This window comes from Hyla sarda, chromosome 7 (assembly GCF_029499605.1).
Source record: "Hyla sarda isolate aHylSar1 chromosome 7, aHylSar1.hap1, whole genome shotgun sequence".
NCBI lineage: Eukaryota > Metazoa > Chordata > Amphibia > Anura > Hylidae > Hyla > Hyla sarda.
In genome coordinates this window covers 196,782,777-196,804,629 of record NC_079195.1, presented here as the reverse complement: position 1 = coordinate 196,804,629, position 21,853 = coordinate 196,782,777, and the positions used below count along the sequence as shown (strand labels likewise).

The window sequence follows — 21,853 nt, the reverse complement described above, 5'->3', positions numbered from 1 at the left end:
TGACGTAAAATACAATACATTAGGAAATCCTACGCAGTGTAAACTTAGCCTAAGTCTGTTTTGCATGTTGAAATGTTCTAAAATGGACCGTATGGTCTTATAGTTTTTTTTTTTTGGTTATAGACATCCAAGGAAGACCTCCTACAAGCCGATTTTGAAGGGGCGCTAAAGTTTTTCCGGGTACAGCTGCCAAAACGTTACAGGGCTGAAGAGAATGCCCGGAGGCTGATGGAGCAGGCCTGTAACATCAAGGTAAACCACAGGGATCCCCCCTTCATTTTCCTTAAATGAGCAACATCTTTTGTTTTAAATAGCGTTGACAATGTTAAGAGGTTGACAATGTGCGCTGTGTTACTTTATTGCCCTGTATTTGCTTATTACTAGGATTGTGCATTTGTTTTATTGGGAAATGTGACTCTCAATATGGAACTCTTTCCATGGATCTTAGCTCTGTTATATTACAGCACTGTTTCCCAAGCAAGAAGCCTCTGGCTGTTGCTTAAAGGAGTACTCCAGGATAGCAAAATTGTCCCCCCTACTGCCGGCAGTAAAAAAATAAAGAAATACAAACCTTCCTTCGGTAACCCACTCCGGTCTCCGCCGCGATCCTCTTCCTGGTTGCCCGTGGTCGGTGAGTCATACTGCACTCAGCCAATCACTGGCCGCAGCGAAGTCACGACTTGGCCGGCTATAGGCTGAGCGGCAGTGGGATGTTTTCGGCGCCGGCAGCAGGTGAAAACTTCACACTTTTGCTCAGCCTATCGCCGGCCGAGGTGGGACATTGCTGCGGCCGGTGATTGGCTGAGTGCAGTATGACTGACCGGCAACCAGGAAGAGGATCATGTCGAAGACCGGAGTGGGTTACCGGAGGCACCGGGGGAGTGAAGGAAGGTATGTATCTCTTTATTTTTTTGCTGCCGGCAATATGGAGGACAATTTTTCCATCCTGGAGTAGTCCTTTAACTACAACTCTCATCATTCCTAGACAGCCGATGGCTGTCTGGGAATGCTGGCAGTTGTAGTTTTGCAACAGCTGGAGGCTTCCTGTTTGGGAAACACTGCCATAAAGTATACCTGCTGTTGCACAGGGATAGACATTCAATAGCTGGCCATACTCATTAGATAAGTGTTATCCAAACTTGCAGACTTCAGTGGGGCTGGATGACATCTTGTATGTATGGCGGTCCCCCAACTCTGCTTTGTTGGCTCATGCTGCGGAGAGAAGGGTACAACATGTTGTATTTCAACCACCTGATCCTTTTTTCCTTGGGAAGCCAACATCACAGGGTTCTGCACAAGCTTTCACTTTATGTAGACCACATGCATGCTTGGGTATGGGCAGATTGACCGACAGCTGTATTTTTTACTCAATTGGTCAACAGCTATTCCCCCTGACTTCCATACACATGCTTGCTCAGCTCAGCTGAGTGTGCAGGTGTTCACAATAGGGAGACTGTAATAATCCACTGCCAGACTCCTCTGATGATGGCTTATCCTAATTAAGATAAAAAAATAAGATAAGGCATATTGGCAATCCAATATACTCTACCCTTCTTCTCCTTGACAGGTGAGGGCCGCGGTATATTAGTATACATTAAATGGTCGGCTGGTCCTGCCGAAATGTTTCCGGTTCAGCTTCATTCATCTTATCTGTATAACGATCTTTATAGTTCAGGACCATTGCCAGAGCGAAGTAGAAAGCAGTAGTATTGTATTGTGGACATGCAATGTAGGGCAAGGATTATCTATGGGGAAGGTCAGAAGCAAATGGTATAAATACAGATTTTACAACATGTTGTAAAATCTCTTTGCAATCTTGTTACCCTCCATTGTGATGGGTGTGATGAGATGCCACGTGACAGGGCACACTGACCGAAAGCTCATAGCCAGTCAGGCCCACAGACCCCTAGGCCATTACTGTATTCCTTTAGGGTGTATTTACACATACAGTATCCTGCACATATTTGATGCTGCAGATTTTAGGCTTTGGTAAGTTATTTAGTTTACATGGAAATCTGCAGCTTCAAATCTGCAGCATCAAATGTGAGCAAGATATGGTACATGTGAATAGACCCTATGGGTGTATTCACATGTACATTATCTTATGCATACTTGATGCGCAGGAGTTGAAGCTGCAGATTTCATGCTGCGGAGTTCAATGGAAACTAAATGACTGAACACAGCTTCAAGTCTGCAGCTTCAAATCCTGTGCCTTAAATATGCGCAGGATACTGTACGTGTGAATAGACCCTTTAAGGGGTATTCCAACAATATCTTATCACTATTATATGCACTATGGGGGAGATTTATAAAAACCTGTGCAGAGGAAAAGTTAACAAGTTGCCCATAGCAACCAATCAGATTGCTGCTTTCATTTAGCGATTTTATGAAAAATGAAAGAAGTGATCTGATTGGTTGCAATTGGCAAATGAGCAGCTTTTCCTCTGCACAGGTTTTGATAAATCTCCCCCTATATGTCTGATTGTTGGGGGGTGGGGGTACTACTTCTAGCAGAGAACAGGATTTTTTTTTTATCCTTAGTTGTACCTTAACCCCTTAAGGACCAAGCGTTTTTCTGTTTTTGCACTTTAGTTTTTTCCTCCTTACCTTTTAAAAATCATAACCCTTTCAATTTTGCACCTAAAGTTTCATATGATGGCTTACTTTTTGCGTCACCAATTCTACTTTGTAATGACATCAGTCATTTTACCCAAAAATCTACGGCGAAATGGAAAAAAAAATAATTGTGCGACAAAATTTAAGAAAAAAACACCATTTTGTAAATTTTGGTTGGTGCCGTCCATTTCTACGCCGTAAATTTTTCGGTAAAAATGACACTTTATCTTTACTCTGTAGGTCCATACAATTAAAATGATACCCTACTTATATTGGTTTGATTTTGTTGTACTTTTGGAAAAAATCATAACTACATGCACGAAAATTAATACATTTAAAACTGTCCTTTTTCTGACCCCTATGACTTTTTTTATTTTTCCGCGTATGGGGTGGTATGAGGGCAAATTTTTTGCGCCTTGATCTGAAGTTAATCGGTAACATTTTTGTTTTGATCAGACTTTTTGATCGCTTTTTATTCCTTTTTTATGGTATGAAAAGTGACCAAAAATACACAATTTTGGACTTTGGAATTTTTTTTCGCATACGCCATTGACCGTGCGGTTTAATTTATGATATATTTTTATAGTTCGGACATTTACGCACGTGGCGATACCATATATGTTTATTTTTATTATGGTTATATATTTTTTATATGGAATTTTGGAAAAGGGGGGCGATTTAAACTTTTAATAAGGAAGGGGTTAATGTGTGTGTTTTAAAACTTTTTTAAAACTTTTTTTAATTACACTTTTAGTCCCCTTAGGGGACTTTTAGGAGGAATCATTTGATTCCTCATACAGATCAATGGGGTTACATATAAACCCACTTATCTGTGTGCTCTGCGCATCGATTGATAAAGCCTGGTCCTGCCAGGCTTTATCATTCTGAGCACCGTAGCTGCCGCAGCAGGAGAGGTAAGCCCTCAGGCTACCTCAGTAGTGGATCAACCCCCAACCCCCCCTGCAGCGCGATCGCTGGGGGGCGATCCACTACTGAGGTAGCCTGAGGGCCACCAGGGACTGGATACAGGCACCTTTAGACGCTGCTGTCAATTTTGACAGCGACGATCTAAAGGGTTAATAGCCGGCCGTGGTGATCGCCGCATCAGCTGGAGGCCGGCCGGTATGACGCGGGCTCAAGTCGGGAGCCCACGTCATACCCCGTTAACGGCCATTGGACGAGCATAGATGTCCATGGTCATTATCGGGTTAAAGGGGGATTATCCAGGTTTTAGAAGTGGAACCAAATACATTACAATTTTAAAGCAGCAGTTACTCACCTCTCGATCCTGCGCTGCCCCCCTGTATAGGCTCTCATCGGCACTCTGGTCTTTATTTTGGAGCAGACATCACATGACTTCTGCAGCCAGATAGGAGCCTTACAGTTGACCGGGCAATCATGACTCTCCAATCAGCGGTAATGCCCAAAGTATGCCATGTTTACCGCTAAAGCCACTGATTGGCTGAGGTGGCCATGTGGCGTCTGTTTCAAAAGGAAGGCCTTGAGGTGCGAACGGGGCGATGCCTTGGGTGGCGAACCTGAGCGGGGCATCAGCATGGCATTGGAGAGGAAAGTAGCTGCTATTGTGATTTTAATGGTTTAGGATCCCTTTTATTAAAATAAAAAAAGGAAAGGGGATAAGTGTAAGATATTGGGGGGGTCTGAGAATGGGGTCCGGAATCTCCTGTGAGAATGGAGTGGTGGTTGTGTGCACACACTTCTGCGCTCCATTCATTGTCTATGGTAGCTACCAGAGATAGCTGATCTGTACTTGGCTCTGATATACAGTGAATGGAGCAGCAGTACACACACATCACATATTTATTACCTGATAAATGTTATCCATGGCACAACTCCTTTAAAAGCATCCTGTCAGCTAATGCTGCCTGCCGGCGATTGACAGCTTTCTCCCTTTTTACAGTAATAGGAATAAAGCTGTCATAGTCAGTGGGTGGTGGAGAGAACCTGTATCTCATGAATACATCAGATTCTGGCCTTACAGCCCTAGCATCCAACAACAGCAGCTAAAAACTGGGTTATCCGGGAAAAAACTTTATTTATATATATATATATATATATATATATATATATATATATATATATATATATTATATCAACTGGTTCCAGAAAGTTAAATAGATTTGTAAATTAATTCTATTAAAAAAATCTTAATCCTTTCAGTACTTATGAGCTGCTGAAGTCGAGTTGTTCTTTTCTGTCTAAGTGCTCTCTGATGAGACGTCTCTCGGGAACCGCCCCAGTTTAGAAGCAAATCCCCATAGCAAACCTCTTCTACTCTGTGCAGTTCCCGAGACAAGCATAGATGTCAGCAGAGAGCACTGTTGCCAGACAGAAAACAACAACTCAACTTCAGCAGCTGATAATTATTGAAAGGATTAAGATTTTTTTTTAATAGAAGTAATTTACAAATCTGTGTAACTTTCTGGATCCAGTCACTACTCTATGCTGCCTGGTTCTTTGTAAGACATTTGTCTAATGTTGGCAATGGTTCAAAAAATGCCTCCTGTCTTCAGACAGTCAGTGACAACGAACAATCACAAGAATTTTTCGTGTACGTTACAGAATAGTCACACAAATAGTTTACTATTCTACTGTCCATTTCAGTGTTTCCCAACCAGGGTGCCTCCAGCAGTTGCAAAACTACAACCTTTGGCTGTCCGGGCATGCTGAGAGCTGTAGTTTTGCAACAGCTGGAGGCACCCTGGTTGGGAAACACTGATCTATTTCTTCCCCTGTGATTGCTCATTTTCTCCGTACCATGAATAGCTAGTCATAGAATCTTCCAGACCCCATGGAGTCAGACTGTCCTCCTGAATCTGGAGTGTAAAATGTGGGTGGAGATCTTGGCAGTCATAGAAATGACAATTTTCTGCTTAGAAACAAGCAGTCCTCCTCAGAAACCTGCATATCTTCATGGGAATTGGTGACATCTGCAAAAGTCACCGCAGAAATCTCCAGCTCGGGAAAAAAGCAAATAAAGGAGAATGTTGCCCTTGATGTTGTATGATAAAGCCTTGGGTTGTCGCCTTCTTCTTTCTTTAGCAGTCATTTCATCACTATTATCCTTAAGGACATGACTTCTATAAATACATTAAATGCAATATATTAAAAATATAATATTCAGCCTGATCACCATACAATGCATCTGGAAAGTCTTTAAAACCTTTCACTTTTTTCCAAAAAACTAAAATAATTAAAAAAAAAAAGTTTCCCCTTCTGCACTCACTATCCTAAAATAAGAATGTGAAAAACAAATTTTAGAAATGATTGCAACATCTTTAAAAAGGTAAATGTTACATATACATAAGTATTCAGACCCTTTGCTATGACACTTGATATTTAGCTTTTGGCTCCTCCCATTTCTCTTGATCATCACTGAGATGTTTTTTTTCCCACCTTGATTGGAGTCACATGTGGTCAGGGACGTGCACACATAGGGGTAAAAGGGGGCTGGAGCCCCTGCCCTTTTCCTCACCTGCCCCTCTAGTGCCCTCACAAAAGGAGCTACAGACTCAGGGTGACAGGTGCAGTAAAAAGGATCCGTTGCTGGGGAGATTTGTATGGTGTTTCATGGAGGGTGCTGTGCCCTCCCTGCAGCAAGGGGGCGCCACTCACCCTGTCATTATCTGCCATTTTTCTGCTTCTCTCCACACGGAGGAGACAGGAGCAGAGGAGGCAGAGAGAAGCCCCGCCCACAGTCTGCCCGGCCACAAACTCCAGCCTGTGCAGCCCTTACTGTAAGTGACTGTAAATATATGTGAGTGATTGTATGTCAGTGTGTGTGTATGTATATATGTGAGTGATTGTATGTCAGTGTGTGTGTATGTATATATGTGAGTGATTGTATGTCAGTGTGTGTGTATGTTTATATGTGAGTGATTGTATGTCAGTGTGTGTGTATGTTTATATGTGAGTGATTGTATGTCAGTGTGTATGTATATATGTGAGTGATTGTATGTCAGTGTGTGTGTATGTATATATGTGAGTGATTGTATGTCAGTGTGTGTGTATGTATATATGTGAGTGATTGTATGTCAGTGTGTGTGTATATGTATATATGTGAGTGATTGTATGTCAGTGTGTGTGTATATATGTGAGTGATTGTATGTCAGTGTGTGTGTATATATGTGAGTGATTGTATGTCAGTGTGTATATGTATATATGTGAGTGATTGTATGTCAGTGTGTGTGTATATATGTGAGTGATTGTATGTCAGTGTGTGTGTATATATGTGAGTGATTGTATGTCAGTGTGTGTATATGTATATATGTGAGTGATTGTATGTCAGTGTGTGTGTATGTTTATATGTGAGTGATTGTATGTCAGTGTGTGTATGTATATATGTGAGTGATTGTATGTCAGTGTGTATGTATATATGTGAGTGATTGTATGTAAGTGTGTATGTATATATGTGAGTGATTGTATGTCAGTGTGTGTATATGTATATATGTGAGTGATTGTATGTCAGTGTGTGTGTATGTATATATGTGAGTGATTGTATGTCAGTGTGTGTATGTATATATGTGAGTGATTGTATGTCAGTGTGTGTGTATGTATATATGTGAGTGATTGTATGTCAGTGTGTGTATGTATATATGTGAGTGATTGTATGTCAGTGTGTGTATATGTATATATGTGAGTGATTGTATGTCAGTGTGTGTGTATGTTTATATGTGAGTGATTGTATGTCAGTGTGTGTATGTATATATGTGAGTGATTGTATGTCAGTGTGTGTGTGTGTATATATGTGAGTGATTGTATGTCAGTGTGTGTATATATATATATATATATATATGTGAGTGATTGTATGTCAGTGTGTGTGTATATGTATATATGTGAGTGATTGTATGTCAGTGTGTGTGTATATATGTGAGTGATTGTATGTCAGTGTGTGTATATGTATATATGTGAGTGATTGTATGTCAGTGTGTGTGTATGTTTATATGTGAGTGATTGTATGTCAGTGTGTGTGTATATGTATATATGTGAGTGATTGTATGTCAGTGTGTGTGTATATATGTGAGTGATTGTATGTCAGTGTGTGTGTATATATGTGAGTGATTGTATGTCAGTGTGTGTATATGTATATATGTGAGTGATTGTATGTCATTGTGTGTGTATGTTTATATGTGAGTGATTGTATGTCAGTGTGTGTATGTATATATGTGAGTGATTGTATGTCAGTGTGTATGTATATATGTGAGTGATTGTATGTCAGTGTGTATGTATATATGTGAGTGATTGTATGTCAGTGTGTATGTATATATGTGAGTGATTGTATGTCAGTGTGTATGTATATATGTGAGTGATTGTATGTCAGTGTGTGTATATGTATATATGTGAGTGATTGTATGTCAGTGTGTGTGTATGTTTATATGTGAGTGATTGTATGTCAGTGTGTATATGTATATATGTGAGTGATTGTATGTCAGTGTGTGTGTATGTTTATATGTGAGTGATTGTATGTCAGTGTGTATGTATGTATATATATGGGAGTGATTGTATGTCAGTGTGTATGTATATATGTGAGTGATTGTATGTCAGTGTGTGTATATGTATATATGTGAGTGATTGTATGTCAGTGTGTGTGTATGTTTATATGTCAGTGTGTATATGTATATATGTGAGTGATTGTATGTCAGTGTGTGTGTATGTTTATATGTGAGTGATTGTATGTCAGTGTGTATGTATATATGTGTGTGATTGTATGTCAGTGTGTGTGTATGTATATATATGTGAGTGATTGTATGTCAGTGTGTGTGTATGTATATATGTGAGTGATTGTATGTCAGTGTGTATGTATATATGTGAGTGATTGTATGTCAGTGTGTGTGTATGTATATATGTGAGTGATTGTATGTCAGTGTGTATGTATATATGTGAGTGATTGTATGTCAGTGTGTGTGTATGTATATATGTGAGTGATTGTATGTCAGTGTGTGTGTACATGTATATATGTGAGTGATTGTATGTCTGTGTGTGTATGTATATATGTGAGTGATTGTATGTCAGTGTGTGTATATGACCTATGTACTGTATGTGTGTATATGACCTATGTACTGTATGTGTGTATATGACCTATGTACTGTATGTGTGTATATGACCTATGTACTGTATGTGTGTATATGACCTATGTACTGTATGTGTGTATATGACCTATGTACGTTATGTGCTTGTATGTATTGTATGAAGCACATTATTATGGAATTATTGGAGGAATGTAAGCACAGTATATAGGGAATTTATGGAAGCACAGTATATATTTCATTATATTGGAACATTTATATTTTTATGTATGCTGGCACTGTGTATAGATCCTTAGGGTGCGTTCACATGTGCCTATTATTGCTGCAGATTTTGCTTCCCATTAACAACGGGAAGAGAAATCTGCTAAAGCAAATCTGCAGCAGAAAATACGGACGTGTGAACGCACCCTTAGTGGTGGCACAGTATAGTTAAATAATAGTGGCACAGTATTTAGTTCATTAATGGTGGCACAGTATATATGGAATTAATAGATGAATGGTGGCACAGTATATAGTTCATTAATGGTGGCACAGTATATAGGTAATTAATAGATGAATGGTGGCACAGTATATAATTCATTAATGGTGGCACAGTATATAGGTAATTAATAGATGAATGGTGGCATGGTATAGTTAAATAATAGTGGCACAGTATATAGGGAATTAATAGATGAATGGTGGCACAGTATATAGGGAATTAATAGATGAATGGTGGCACAGTATATAGGGAATTAATAGATGAATGGTTGCACAGTATATAGGGAATTAATAGATGAATGGTGGCACAGTATATAGTTCATTAGTGGTGGCACAGTATATAGGGAATTAATAGATGAATGGTGGCACAGTATATAGTTCATTAATGGTGGCACAGTATATAGGGAATTAATAGATGAATGGTGGCACAGTATATAGGGAATTAATAGATGAATGGTGGCACAGTATATATGGAATTAATAGATGAATGGTGGCACAGTATATAGTTCATTAGTGGTGGCACAGTATATAGGGAATTAATAGATGAATGGTGGCACAGTATATAGGGAATTAATAGATGAATGGTGGCACAGTATATAGGGAATTAATAGATGAATGGTGGCACAGTATATATGGAATTAATAGATGAATGGTGGCACAGTATATAGTTCATTAGTGGTGGCACAGTATATAGGGAATTAATAGATGAATGGTGGCACAGTATATAGGGAATTAATAGATGAATGGTGGCACAGTATATAGGGAATTAATAGATGAATGGTGGCACAGTATATAGTTCATAAAGGGGGGTAAGGTATATAATTAAAGGGAAACTGACAGGCTGTTTACTCGCACTAAACCCAATACACTAGGTTACAGTGCATGTAAACAAAAATTGGTCTTTCCATTTTCTAGGTATTGCCCCACATTGCTAGTATGCGAAGTCAGTCTTGTGCGCAATGGAGGCGGAGCTTCCCTGCCTCCATCCTGTATGCTGTGCTATGCCTGGCCGTCTTTGTATATTTATAATTCTTTTTTATGCCAACTCTAATATATGCTTACAGTCTACAATATACTAGTGTGGTGTCATCTGTTCAGTGTAAGAACCAGAGCTGTGTGGAGATTCCTGCATAAGGTGGGTGCTGGGTGATTGGTGCTGGGTGATTGGGGATGGGTGCTGGGTGATTGGTGCGGGGTTATTGGGGATGGTTGCTGGGTGATGGGTGCTGGGTGATTGGTGCTGGGTTATTGGGGATGGTTGCTGGGTGCTGGGTGATTGGTGCTGGGTGATGGGTGCTGGATGATTGGTGCTGGGTTATTGGGGATGGTTGCTAGGTGCTGGGTGATTGGTGCTGAGTGATTGGTGCTGGGTGATTGGTGCTGGGTTATTGGTGCTGGGCGATTGGTGCTGGGCGATTGGTGCTGGGCGATTGGTGCTGGGCGATTGGTGCTGGGCGATTGGTGCTGGGCGATTGGTGCTGGGCGATTGGTGCTGGGCGATTGGTGCTGGGCGATGGGTGATGGGTGATTGGTGATGGGTTCTGTCATATAGAGCTCAGGTGGGGGCATATAGGGGGAGATTTATTAAAACCTTTGCAGAGGAAAAGCCCTCTGCAAAACGATCTGATTGGTTGCTATGGGTGACTGCACCGCTCTTTCTCTGCACAGGTTTTGATAAATCTCCTCTATAACACAGTATATTATAGGGCAGCTGTCACATGTTTTCTGTAAATAAGACTGACAGCACAGCCAAAGTGTATATACACATGGCAGACCTTCATAGAAACTGTTCTTGACTCGATTTTACAAAAACACCAACTTTTATGGGCATAGGAATGTCGAGGAGGCCTGGTGGGAGTCCACTGTATCTCTGGGCCGCAGTACATCTGCCCATTAAGTCTGGCAAACGTTTTTTAAATTATGAAAAGTGCCCTTTTTTTTTTACTTGAGCCCCTGCCCTTCAAAATGTCTGTGCACGTCCCTGCATGTGTTAAATTTAATGGACGAGGCATGATTTGGAAATCTACACCTATTGTATACCTGTCTATATAAGGTATCAAAGCTAGAAAGATGCATATTAGGGCACAAACCAAGCCATGAAGAGGAAAAGACTGCCTGTAGAGCTCAGAGACTGGGTTGTGTGGATGCACAGATCAAAAAAAATTCTGCTGCACTGAAAGTCCCCAAAAGAACAGTAGCCTCCATAATTCGTAAGAAATTCGTGGAAAAAGGGCCTTGGTAAGAGAGATGACCAAGAACCCAGTGGTCACTCTGGCTGACTGTCAGAGATCCTGAGGTGAGAGATTTCTAGGAATTCAACCATCACTTCTGCACTCCACCTATCTCCACCTATAACAGAGTGGTCAGAAAGAAGCCTCTCGACACATGAATGCTGTCTGAAATGTTCAAGAAAGTACCTGAAAGAATTTACTTTTTTGGCCTAAATTCTAAGCGTCCTGTCTGCAGGAAAGCAGGGACTGCTCATCACCTGCCCAACGTCATTCCCACAGTGGTGCAGCATGGTGGGGGCAGCCTCATGATGATTTTCAGCTGCTGGGACAGGGAGACGATAAATCAGATTTAAATCAGATAATTGTTATTGAAGTTTTTTAAACAAGGTTACACACAAATAAAAACACCTACACATAACCACTCCCCCACCCCAACATGACACACCCACACTAACAAACAAAACAGTCCTATATCCACCATATGACCGAGTCCATCACAGTTGAGCCATCATGTGACAATCCAGACAGTGCACATAAAGTCCACTAGGCATGAAGATACACCCAGCATACATAGGGAGTGTTAGGGACAGCGCTCCGGCCATCCATCCTGGCCGTTAGCGCTGCCCCTCCTCTGTTTCTGCCCAACCCGGGACTCGTGGTGCGTGACGGGCCCGCACGCGTGTCCCAGGCGTTGCTAGGGGCAACATTCTGTCCGATCCGTCCAGCCGTGAGCGTTCCAAGTCTTGTGCCCCCGGCAGCTCCGGGACTCGCTATGCGGGACGCCTGCCTCCTAGGGCGCGTGCACGCTGGCTCTGTAATATTTAAAGGGCCAGCGCACCAGTAATTTGTGCTTGTGTAGTTTGACCCTATCTAACCTTGCACTCCCTTTAACCCTTGCCGGATCTTTGTGCTTAGTGCCCTAGAGAAAGCGTTTCTGAGTTTGTGCCATATTAGTGTTTTGACCTCCAGCTTGTGACCTGACTTAGTTCCTTTGCCGCCTGCCTCCTGACCTTGTGCCTGTGACCTGACTACGCTTCTTTGCTGCCAGCCTTCTGACCTGTGCTACGTCCGACTATGCTTCTTCACCGTGCCAAATTCATCTGGGCATCCTGTGTGGACGGATCGTGCCAGGGGTAGTGACCTGGGTTCCGCCTGCCTCAGCAAGACCATCCCGCTTTGCGGCGGGCTCTGGTGAAAACCAACGGCACCTTAGACTCCGCTCCTTGGTGCGGTTCAGCCATTGTCCACAAAGGTCAGCAGATCTACTTTCCAGCCATCTACGGTAAGACCATTACAGTGAGACAGTCCATAGAACAGAGCACAACATAAAGGGAACAACTAGGGTATATGGCCAAAGTAAGGCCGACATCCGCAGACAGGGCTAAGCTCCCCTACCCCCCAGGCCCAGCTATTATTGGAGAAAAGCATCCCTCAAGAATCACCCGATCCCAACCTATGTGCACACAAGCAGTGACAGAGATATTTTTAATAAAAATCTGACCCAGAGTGCTCTACACCTTAGATTGAGTCAAAGGTTGACATTCCAACAAGACAATGACCCTAAGCACAAAGCCAAGACAACACATGAGATGTTTCTGTACAACTCTATAAATGTCCTTGAGTGGTCCAGCCAAAACCCTGACCTGAACCCAATCTAACATCTCTGGAGAGACCTGACATCGGCTTCCACAAACGGTCCCGATCCAACCTGACAGAGCTTGAGATGATCTGCAGAGAATAATGGAAGACAATTTCGCAAATCCATGGGTATAAACCTTATGGCCTCATTCCCAAGAAGACTGAAGGCTGGAATCACTGCCAAAGGGGCTTCAAAGTGTTACTGTGTATAAGTAGTGTATAAGTGTGTCACTGAGTGCCGTGTATAAGTGCAGTCTTATCTGCGTTTACTGTCAATGAGACTCAATAAAAACAACCACCATAGGTATTCTATAAAATTTACATACGGAAGTAAGCCTGGACCTTGCGTGCAGTCAAGTGTTTGTGTTTATTTAAAAAAAAAAAAAAAAAAACATTCATTTTGTCCTTGAATGTAGTACAGCTCTGTGTACTAGAAGCAAAGGAAATCCAAGTTCAGATGAAAAATGCACAGTGCGTTCTGCAGACACAAAGCCTTCTAGTAAGTGTTTCCTTGACACAGTACAAAGGCACAGGATGAGCTGTGATTTCTTGCCGCTTCGTCTTGAAGCCTCTTGTTCTGCTGATATCTGGTTTATATTATGCCCATCAGATAATAAAATAAAAGGTAGTCACATAGAAGACCGCTGCTTATACTCTGTCCGGTTCAGCATGCAGCGTGGTCAGCCATACACTACAGGTCATTGATTTGTGAATATCATAAATGCAACACAGAATGCTGCACGTTGTTACAACTGTACTGTTAAATAGCATCCTGGGCTCAAAGGGGTTAATACCAAAAGTTGTATCCTATACGTAGGGGCTATATAGCTGATTGGTGGTGGTCCAACTTCGAGGACCAATCACAGGAATGGAAGTCAATTGTACCCCGACCCCCCCCATTCTAAGTTATCAAGTCATTAATGTTTGCTAGCACTCGTCTGTGCTCACTCCTGTCCTATCAGAATGAGCATGAAAATAGAAAGGAGGGGGTTACAGAGCAGCCTGCAGTGATTGGATGAAGAGACCCAGCACAGCAGATTTAAGGAGGAAGTGAATGCATGGTGAGTGAGGGCGGTCTCAGTGCTTGCCTGGGATACACACCTTCCTGAGCAGTGGATGTCAGAAAGAGGTAGCAGCAGAACAGAGGGATTTGTGAGCCACATAGAGAAGCTAGACACATAAGAAAAAAAAAGACATATAAAGCATGTGCATGACATAGTATTAATGTTTATGGCGGTGGTATAACCTGACCATTTATCTTTATGGCTGTGTGAAAAGGGAAATGTAATGTTTTGTATCAGGAAAATAAAACTCTGATATATAAACAATGTATATATTATAGAGTTATCCAGGACAGAATTGTCAGTTTAAATAAAATATTAAGATAAAATGATATACCATATATTTTGGTGAAGTTTCCCCTCACTTGTGGCCCTTTAGCTGCTGCAAAACTACAACTCCCATCATATCGGGGCATAATGAATGTTGTAGTTTTGCAACAGCTGGAGCCCCACAGGTTAGGGAAGAGAGATGGACTGCTTTAGTCCTTTATTGCCCCAGACCACCACAGATCGTACTATTAACTCCTCCACCATCTTAAACCTCCAGTACTGTAGGTTAAAGGGGCACTCCGGTGGAAAAAAAATCAGCTGGTGCTAGAACGTTAAACAGATTTGTAAATTAATGTACATTTCCAGTAAGGAAAAATTAAAGCGCACTCACCACGTCAGTTGCTTCTTCAAATATTCTTTATTTCATGTCACAGAAAGACAAAGTGCAGGGAGACGACATAGGGAGGTGTTCGTGGGCTACGGACCGTCTGGCGCTACAAGTGCTTCATAAGGCCCCTTGAATTTTTCTTTGCTATTGTAACTGTACATTAATCAGAAGCTCTTATACAAGTTTAGCACAACCACTGTCACTGCTACATTGTGTCTATCTGAGGAAATATCTATAGGTTTGTGAATTAGCAGTGCCACTGGCTATCTCTCCTGTGTTACTAGATTTGTATATTACTTCTATTTAAAAATCTTATCAGCTGCTGTATGCTCCAGAGGTATCAGCTGCTGTATGCTCCAGAGGAAGTTCTTTTCTTTTTACATTTTTTTCCAGTCTGACCACAGTGCTCTCTGCTGACACCTCTGTCCATGTCAGGAACTGTCCGGAGCAGGAGAAAATCCCCATAGCAAACTTATTCTGCTCTGGACAGTGATGTAAGCAGAGAGCACTGTTTTTAGACTGGAAAGAACTACACAACTTCCTCTGGAGCATACGCCAGCTGATAAGTACTGGAAGGATTAAGATTTTTAAATAGAAGTCATTTACAAATATGTTTACCTTTCTGGCACCAGTTGATTAAAAAAAAATTTGTTTTCCACCTGAGTACCCCTTTAATGACCCATAACCACATAAGTTGCCTATCCAAGACCACCAATGTTACTAGGAATTATTATCCCATAATCCACTGTAGGCCGGCAAGGGTATTACCGAAAATACTTTTACTTACCCCTATGTAAAAACATTTGGAAAGTTTGCCACGTATACTGAATGATGTTATTTTTGGAAAGCCCTCTATAAAAAAAAACTCTGTTTTTCACCTTAACTGTTTTTTTTTCGGCCTTTCAATGGCCACCAAATCTGCCATCTTATTATACCTATTAGGCCCTGTCAGCATAATGTTATGCTATATGGTATAATTCACTGCAATACAGATGTACTGCAGTATATTAAGGGTATGCTCACACAGCACAATGTTCTCCTAGAAACCGCTCAGAGATGCGCTGTCTCCACAGAGGACAATTCATTTCCGACGGATTCCGCAGAAAGAATTGACAGGTGAATTCTTTCTGCCGAGGCTGGAATTGAAATCTACACGTAAGATGTTTCACTCCCGGAAACTCCGCAGTGTGCACGGTGCAGCAGAATCCCATTAAGGGTAGGGTAGCGTATTTCACGCTGTGGATCTGCCGGTGACCCGAGCCATTTTGTGCCTCCAGTTGTTGCCACCCCCTTCCCCCGCCTTGCCCACCCTGGCCTGCTCGCAGCAGCTATCTGCCGCTACGAGCAACCTCACAGGGGGTCGAATCCGAGTCCACTCAGACATCGTGGAGCAGCCGCAATGTCTGAGTACACTGCACATACGCAGAGAGCACTCAGACATCGCGGCTGCTCCGCGATGTCAGAGTGGTGGACTCGGCGACTCGCAGGCCCCCTGTGTGGCTGCTCGTAGGCACAGCTGGAGGCACAAAACGGATCAGGTCACCGGCGGATCCTCAGCGTGAAATAAGCTGCAGACCGTTACGTGTGATCCTACCCTAAAAAAGAGCCGAATTTTTCTGTTGAATTCTGCTTGTAAATTCTGCCGTGTGAATGAGGCCTAAGTGGACAATCCCTTGCTGGACAAAACATGTTAAATAAATAAATAAATAAATGTTTAAAATAGTTTATTTTGGACAGAGATGTCAGCAGAGAGCACTGTGCTCGTGATGTCAGCAGAGAGCTCTGTGTTCCAAAAAGAAAACCATTTCCTCTGTAGTATTCAGCAGCTTATACGTACTGGAAGGATTAAGATTTTTTAATAGAAGTAAATTACAAATCTGTTTAACTTTCTGGCACCAGTTGATTTAAATAAAAATAAAAAAGTTTTACACCGGAGTACCCCCTTTATTTTTTTAAATCAACTGGTGCCAAAAAGTTAAACAGATTTGTAAATGACTTCTATTAAAAAAAAAATCTTTACCCTTCCAGTACTTTTTAGCAGCTGTATGCTACAGAGGAAATGCTTTTCTTTTTGAATTTCTTTTTTGTCTTGTCCACAGTGTTCTCTGCTGACACCTCTGTCCGTGTCAGGAACTGTCCAGAGCAGCATAGGTTTGCCATGGGGATTTTCTCCTGCTCTGGACAGTTCCTGATACAGGCATCAGGTGTCAGCAGAGAGCACTGTGGACAAGACAAAAAAAAAATAAAAAAAAGAATTTCCTCTGTAGTATACAGCTGCTAAAAAGTACTGGAAGGGTTAATATTTTTTTAATAGAAGTAATTTACAAATCTGTTTAACTTTCTGGTACCAGTTGATTAAAAAAAAAAATGTTTTCCACCGGAGTACCCCTTTAAGGGGTTGACAGTCCAAATCCTTGTTATCATTAATTCTTCGCGAACAGTGCATGGCTTCTTGGAGCTAAAATACTGTAAGGCTGGGATCTAAGTGTAATTCTACGGAAATTCCGGTCCAGCTGTTTGAACTGCACACAGCGATATTTCAGCAGTGGAGCTTCCGCCTTTGAAATTCCTCTGCCGAAAGAATTATTATGTGAATTTTTGGGGCTAAATAAGTTGCCATCTATGAGGACCAGCAATGTCCTCACGGCCCTAGAGCCGAATGATTTAGTCAGCGCCTGCCGCCCTCTATTGCTCAATTTGGATCCAACCTTAGACATATAACTGTGCACTTTGAGGTTTCATCACTGGGGGTCAATAGATTTCTACTGATCTAAAAAAATACCTGTATCTTTATCCCACCAGTTTCAGTCACCACACCTTGAAACTCAGATTTGGGATAACGAATAAAACTACCTGGATAGTATGTAACCATAGTTTTAATTTCTTCAGAACACAACAAACAAGGCCAACAATATACCGGGTGATCCAAAAGTCAGGACGAACTTTAAAAATGAATAATTCGAAAACGAATCAAGATACAAAGATACAGGTTTGCACCAAACGGATGGAAAAGAAACCGGGTTTTGTGTGGCAACGGGAAAAAAAAATAGTTCTGTTTGGCGACCAACAGATGGCGCTATACAGCATTTAGTAGCATTTCTTGCGTTATGGCAGATACATTTTGGCGGATGGCATCTTTCAGTGCTGCTAGTGATGCCTGTGAGTCGAGGTACACTTTTGACTTCAAGAATCCCCACAGCCAAAAATCACAGGGTGTCAGATCGGGAGATCTTGGAGGCCATGTGTGATTAAAGTAGCGACTGATCATGCTGATAGAGATGAGCGAACTTACAGTAAATTCGATTCGTCACGAACTTCTCGGCTCGGCAGTTGATGACTTTTCCTGCATAAATTAGTTCAGCTTTCAGGTGGATACAGTCCTCGGAGACTCATTCCTAGGAATGTATCCACCTTTTCCAGCCCACCTGAGCACCTGAAGGCTGAACTAATTTACGCAGGATAAGTCATCAACTGCCGAGCCGAGAAGTGTGTGACGAATCGAATTTACTGTAAGTTCGCTCATCTCTAAATGCGATCCTCCCCAAATGTTGAGCGTAGCAGACGTTGCACAGGCAGAGCAATATAAGGTGGTGCTCCATCTTGCATAAAGGTGACTGTTTGGAGTGCCTGTTGCAGTTCAGGAATAACGTTGTTCTGTATCAGTGCTACATATCGCTGACCAGTGACTGTTTTGAAACCCGTTGCCAACAGAACTATTTTTTTTTTTGTCACCACACAAAACCCGGTATCTTTTCCATCCGTTTGGTGCAAACCGTATCTTTGTTTCTTGATTCCTTTTCAAATGATTCATTTTTAAAGTTCGTCCTGACTTTTGGATCACCCGGTATAAGTGGGCCATAACAGCAAGTTTTTCATGTAATCCTCCAGACAGCCACTAGATGGCAGATTTGTACAGTCTCCTTTATATTTAAACCAGACACAATAGGGCTTAAAGGGGTATTCCAGGCAAAAAACATTTATATATATATATATATATATATATATATCAACTGGCTCCGGAAAGTTAAACAGATCTGTAAATTACTTCTATTAAAAAATCTTAAACCTTCCAATAGTTATTAGCTTCTGAAGTTTTCTGTCTAACTGCTCAATGATGATGTCACGTCACAGGAGCTGTGCATGATGGGAGAATATCCCCATAGGAGCTGGACAGCTCCCGGGACGTTAGTCATCAGAAAGTAGTTAGACAGAAAGCAGCAACTCAACTTCAGAAGCTAATAACTATTGGAAGGATTAAGATTTTTTTAATAGAAGTAATTTACAAATCTGTTCAACTTTCTGGAGCCAGTTGATATATAAAAAAAAAGTTTTTTCCTGGAATACCCCGTTAAGCAGTGTTTCCCAACCAGGGTGCCTCCAGCTGTTGCAAAACTACAACTCCCAGCATGCCCGGACAGCCGTTGGCTGTCCGGGCATGCTGGGAGTTGTAGTTTTGCAACAGCTGGAGGCACCCTGGTTGGGAAACACTGGCCTAAAGGTTTGCTAAGAAAGGTGACCTGATCTCTGTGACCACTGACTTTACCCATATGTTACTTAGCTAGATTACAATAAAAAAAATTCTAGCTGCTCAGATCACTAGCGAAGTAGCATTGTGTGAGCGCTCCAGAAGATTTCAATATCAAAGAAACATTGATATGTAAAAAAAAAAAAAAAAAAAAAAAATGCTTTCATGTTGCTTCTTCTGAATAGGACAATTTCTAGTCATTTGCATTTCTAAAGGCATTTTCTACAGCACTGTCTATGGTGCCATAATCACGTGCGTATGCTTTTATATCCGCCTGCTGCCATCCCCTTGCACAGATGAGCCCACCTGGATTATTGTGTTCTCCTGATGATGGATCTGTACGATTCTATGGGACAAAACTAGAGATGAGCGAACTTACAGTAAATTCGATTCGTCACGAACTTCTCGGCTCGGCAGTTGATGACTTTTCCTGCATAAATTAGTTCAGCTTTCAGGTGCTCCGGTGGGCTGGAAAAGGTGGATACAGTCCTAGGAGACTCTTTCCTAGGACTGTATCCACCTTTTCCAGCCCACCGGAGCACCGGAAAGCTGAACTAATTTATGCAGGATAAGTCATCGACTGCCGAGCCGAGAAGTTCGTGAGGAATCGAATTTACTGTTAGTTCGCTCATCTCTAGACAAAACCATAGATGTAAAACCATACAAATAATTTGGAGAAAATGTATTTAAATAAAATTGTGCAGCGTAACAGTCACAAAGGGAAGTATTTTTTACCATTACCGGACGAAAATGTGCACGTAAAATAAAATACATCAGAAGAGGTTATGCAGTGTGAGTTTAGCCTAAGTCCATGTTCCCTCTCAGTATTCTAGGCCACATTTATCGCCTAATTATCAACTTTATGTTCATTTACAGCTCCAAAATGGTCCAAAGGGTATGGGCAAGTTATGAGCGTGTTTCGGGTTGTAGCTGCTGCTGGTGTTCCGCGGGCAATTTTCCGCAGCAGGTTTTCCATTGTGGAAAATCAGCCGCGTGACACCACAGCAGCTCAAGCAAGCAGCGGGAAAGGCTCGTAACCCGCCTGCGTGAACCACGGCCTATTTTCCGCAGCAGAAAATCTGCAGCAGACTCCATTGAGGTCAATATAATCTGCTGCATATTTTCTGCTGCAGACATGCCACTGCAGAAAAAACAGCCGTGGAATTCCCGCTGCAGGTTTGAACACGCTCATAAACCTTGTATGTGAACCTACTCTAAATTGATAATAATTAGAGATGAGCGAACTTACAGTAAATTTGATTCGTCACGAACTTCTCGGCTCGGCAGTTGATGGCTTTTCCTGGATAAATTAGTTCAGCTTTCAAGGGGCTCCGGTGGGCTGGAAAAGGTGGATACATTCCTAGGAAAGAGTCTCCTAGGACTGTATCCACCTTTTCCAGCCCACCCGAGCACCGGAAAGCTGAACTAATTTATGCAGGAAAAGTCATCAACTGCCGAGCCGAGAAGTTCGTGACGAATCGAATTTACTGTAAGTTCGCTCATCTCTAATTATAATTTTTTTGTCATATTTTGGTCCGTATTTTCACCCATTAATTTCCCCATTAAAATTGCCGTATTTTGGACTACAGCCATTGGTGTAGCCTAAACAATGGCTACCAATACATCCAAAACAATGGCCGGTAAAATTGTTCAAAGGAGAAAAAAAAGACCCCAAATTGGCCCAGAAGAAGAAAAAAAAAAAAGTAAAAAGAACTGCTGGAATTTTTAAAAGCCTTAAAGGGGTACTCCGGTGAAAACCTTTTTTCTTTTAAATCAACTGGTGGCAGAAAGTTAAACATATTTGTAAATTACTTCTATTAAAAAATCTTAATCTTTCCTGTACTTATTAGCTGCTGAATACTACAGAGGAAATTATTTTCTTTTTGGAATGCTCTCTGATGACATCACGAGCACAGTTCTCTCTGCTGACGTTATTATAATAATAATAACGCTTTATTTATTGTTGTCCTTAGTGGGATTTGAACCAGGTCCCAAGCACTGCAAGGCAGCAGTGCTAACCACTGAGCCACCATGCTGCCCTTAGCATACATCTGCTATGCATGGTTGCTAAAATGGACAGAGATGTCAGCAGAGAGCACTGTGCTCGTGATGTCATCAGTGTTCCAAAAAGAAAGGAATTTGCTCTGTAGCATTCAGCAGCTAATAAGTACTGGAAGGATTAAGATTTTTTAATAGAAGTAATTTACAAATATGTTTAACTTTCTGCCACCAGTTGATTTAAAAGAAAAAAGGTTTTCACCGGAGTACCCCTTTAAAACGAGAAATAAACCAATGTGTGAACATAGCCTTATGCATTTTCTTATACATGTGACTGAAATCGCTTTGGGCGGGAGGACGGCCCTGATAGGCCAGTAAAATATGTTCTGAAAACATTTCTCCCATATGCAGAATCACAAGGCGGCTCCATATGAGGGCAGTTAGGTGATGGATTATTTGGAGAGAATAAGGCTGGGTTCACACCACGTTTTTGCAATACAGTTCCCGTATCAGGTTTTTGATTTAAAAAAACGGATTCCTAAAACCGGACTAAACTGTATCAAAACGTGTGTACAAATTTTTATCTCTATACGGTTGAAAAA

General features: G+C 41.6%; 1 protein-coding gene across 4 annotated transcripts in view; it reads left to right on the top strand.

Moving 5' to 3' along the window:
• RABGAP1L (RAB GTPase activating protein 1 like) overlaps nt 1-21,853 on the top strand; it is a 430,423-nt gene that overhangs the window by 346,887 nt on the left and 61,683 nt on the right. For all 4 annotated transcript variants that reach the window (XM_056532031.1, XM_056532030.1, XM_056532027.1 and 1 more), the window contains one exon: nt 124-252. In XM_056532031.1, the coding sequence (XP_056388006.1) occupies nt 124-252 (129 nt within the window). The remainder of the gene's footprint in view (nt 1-123; nt 253-21,853) is intronic.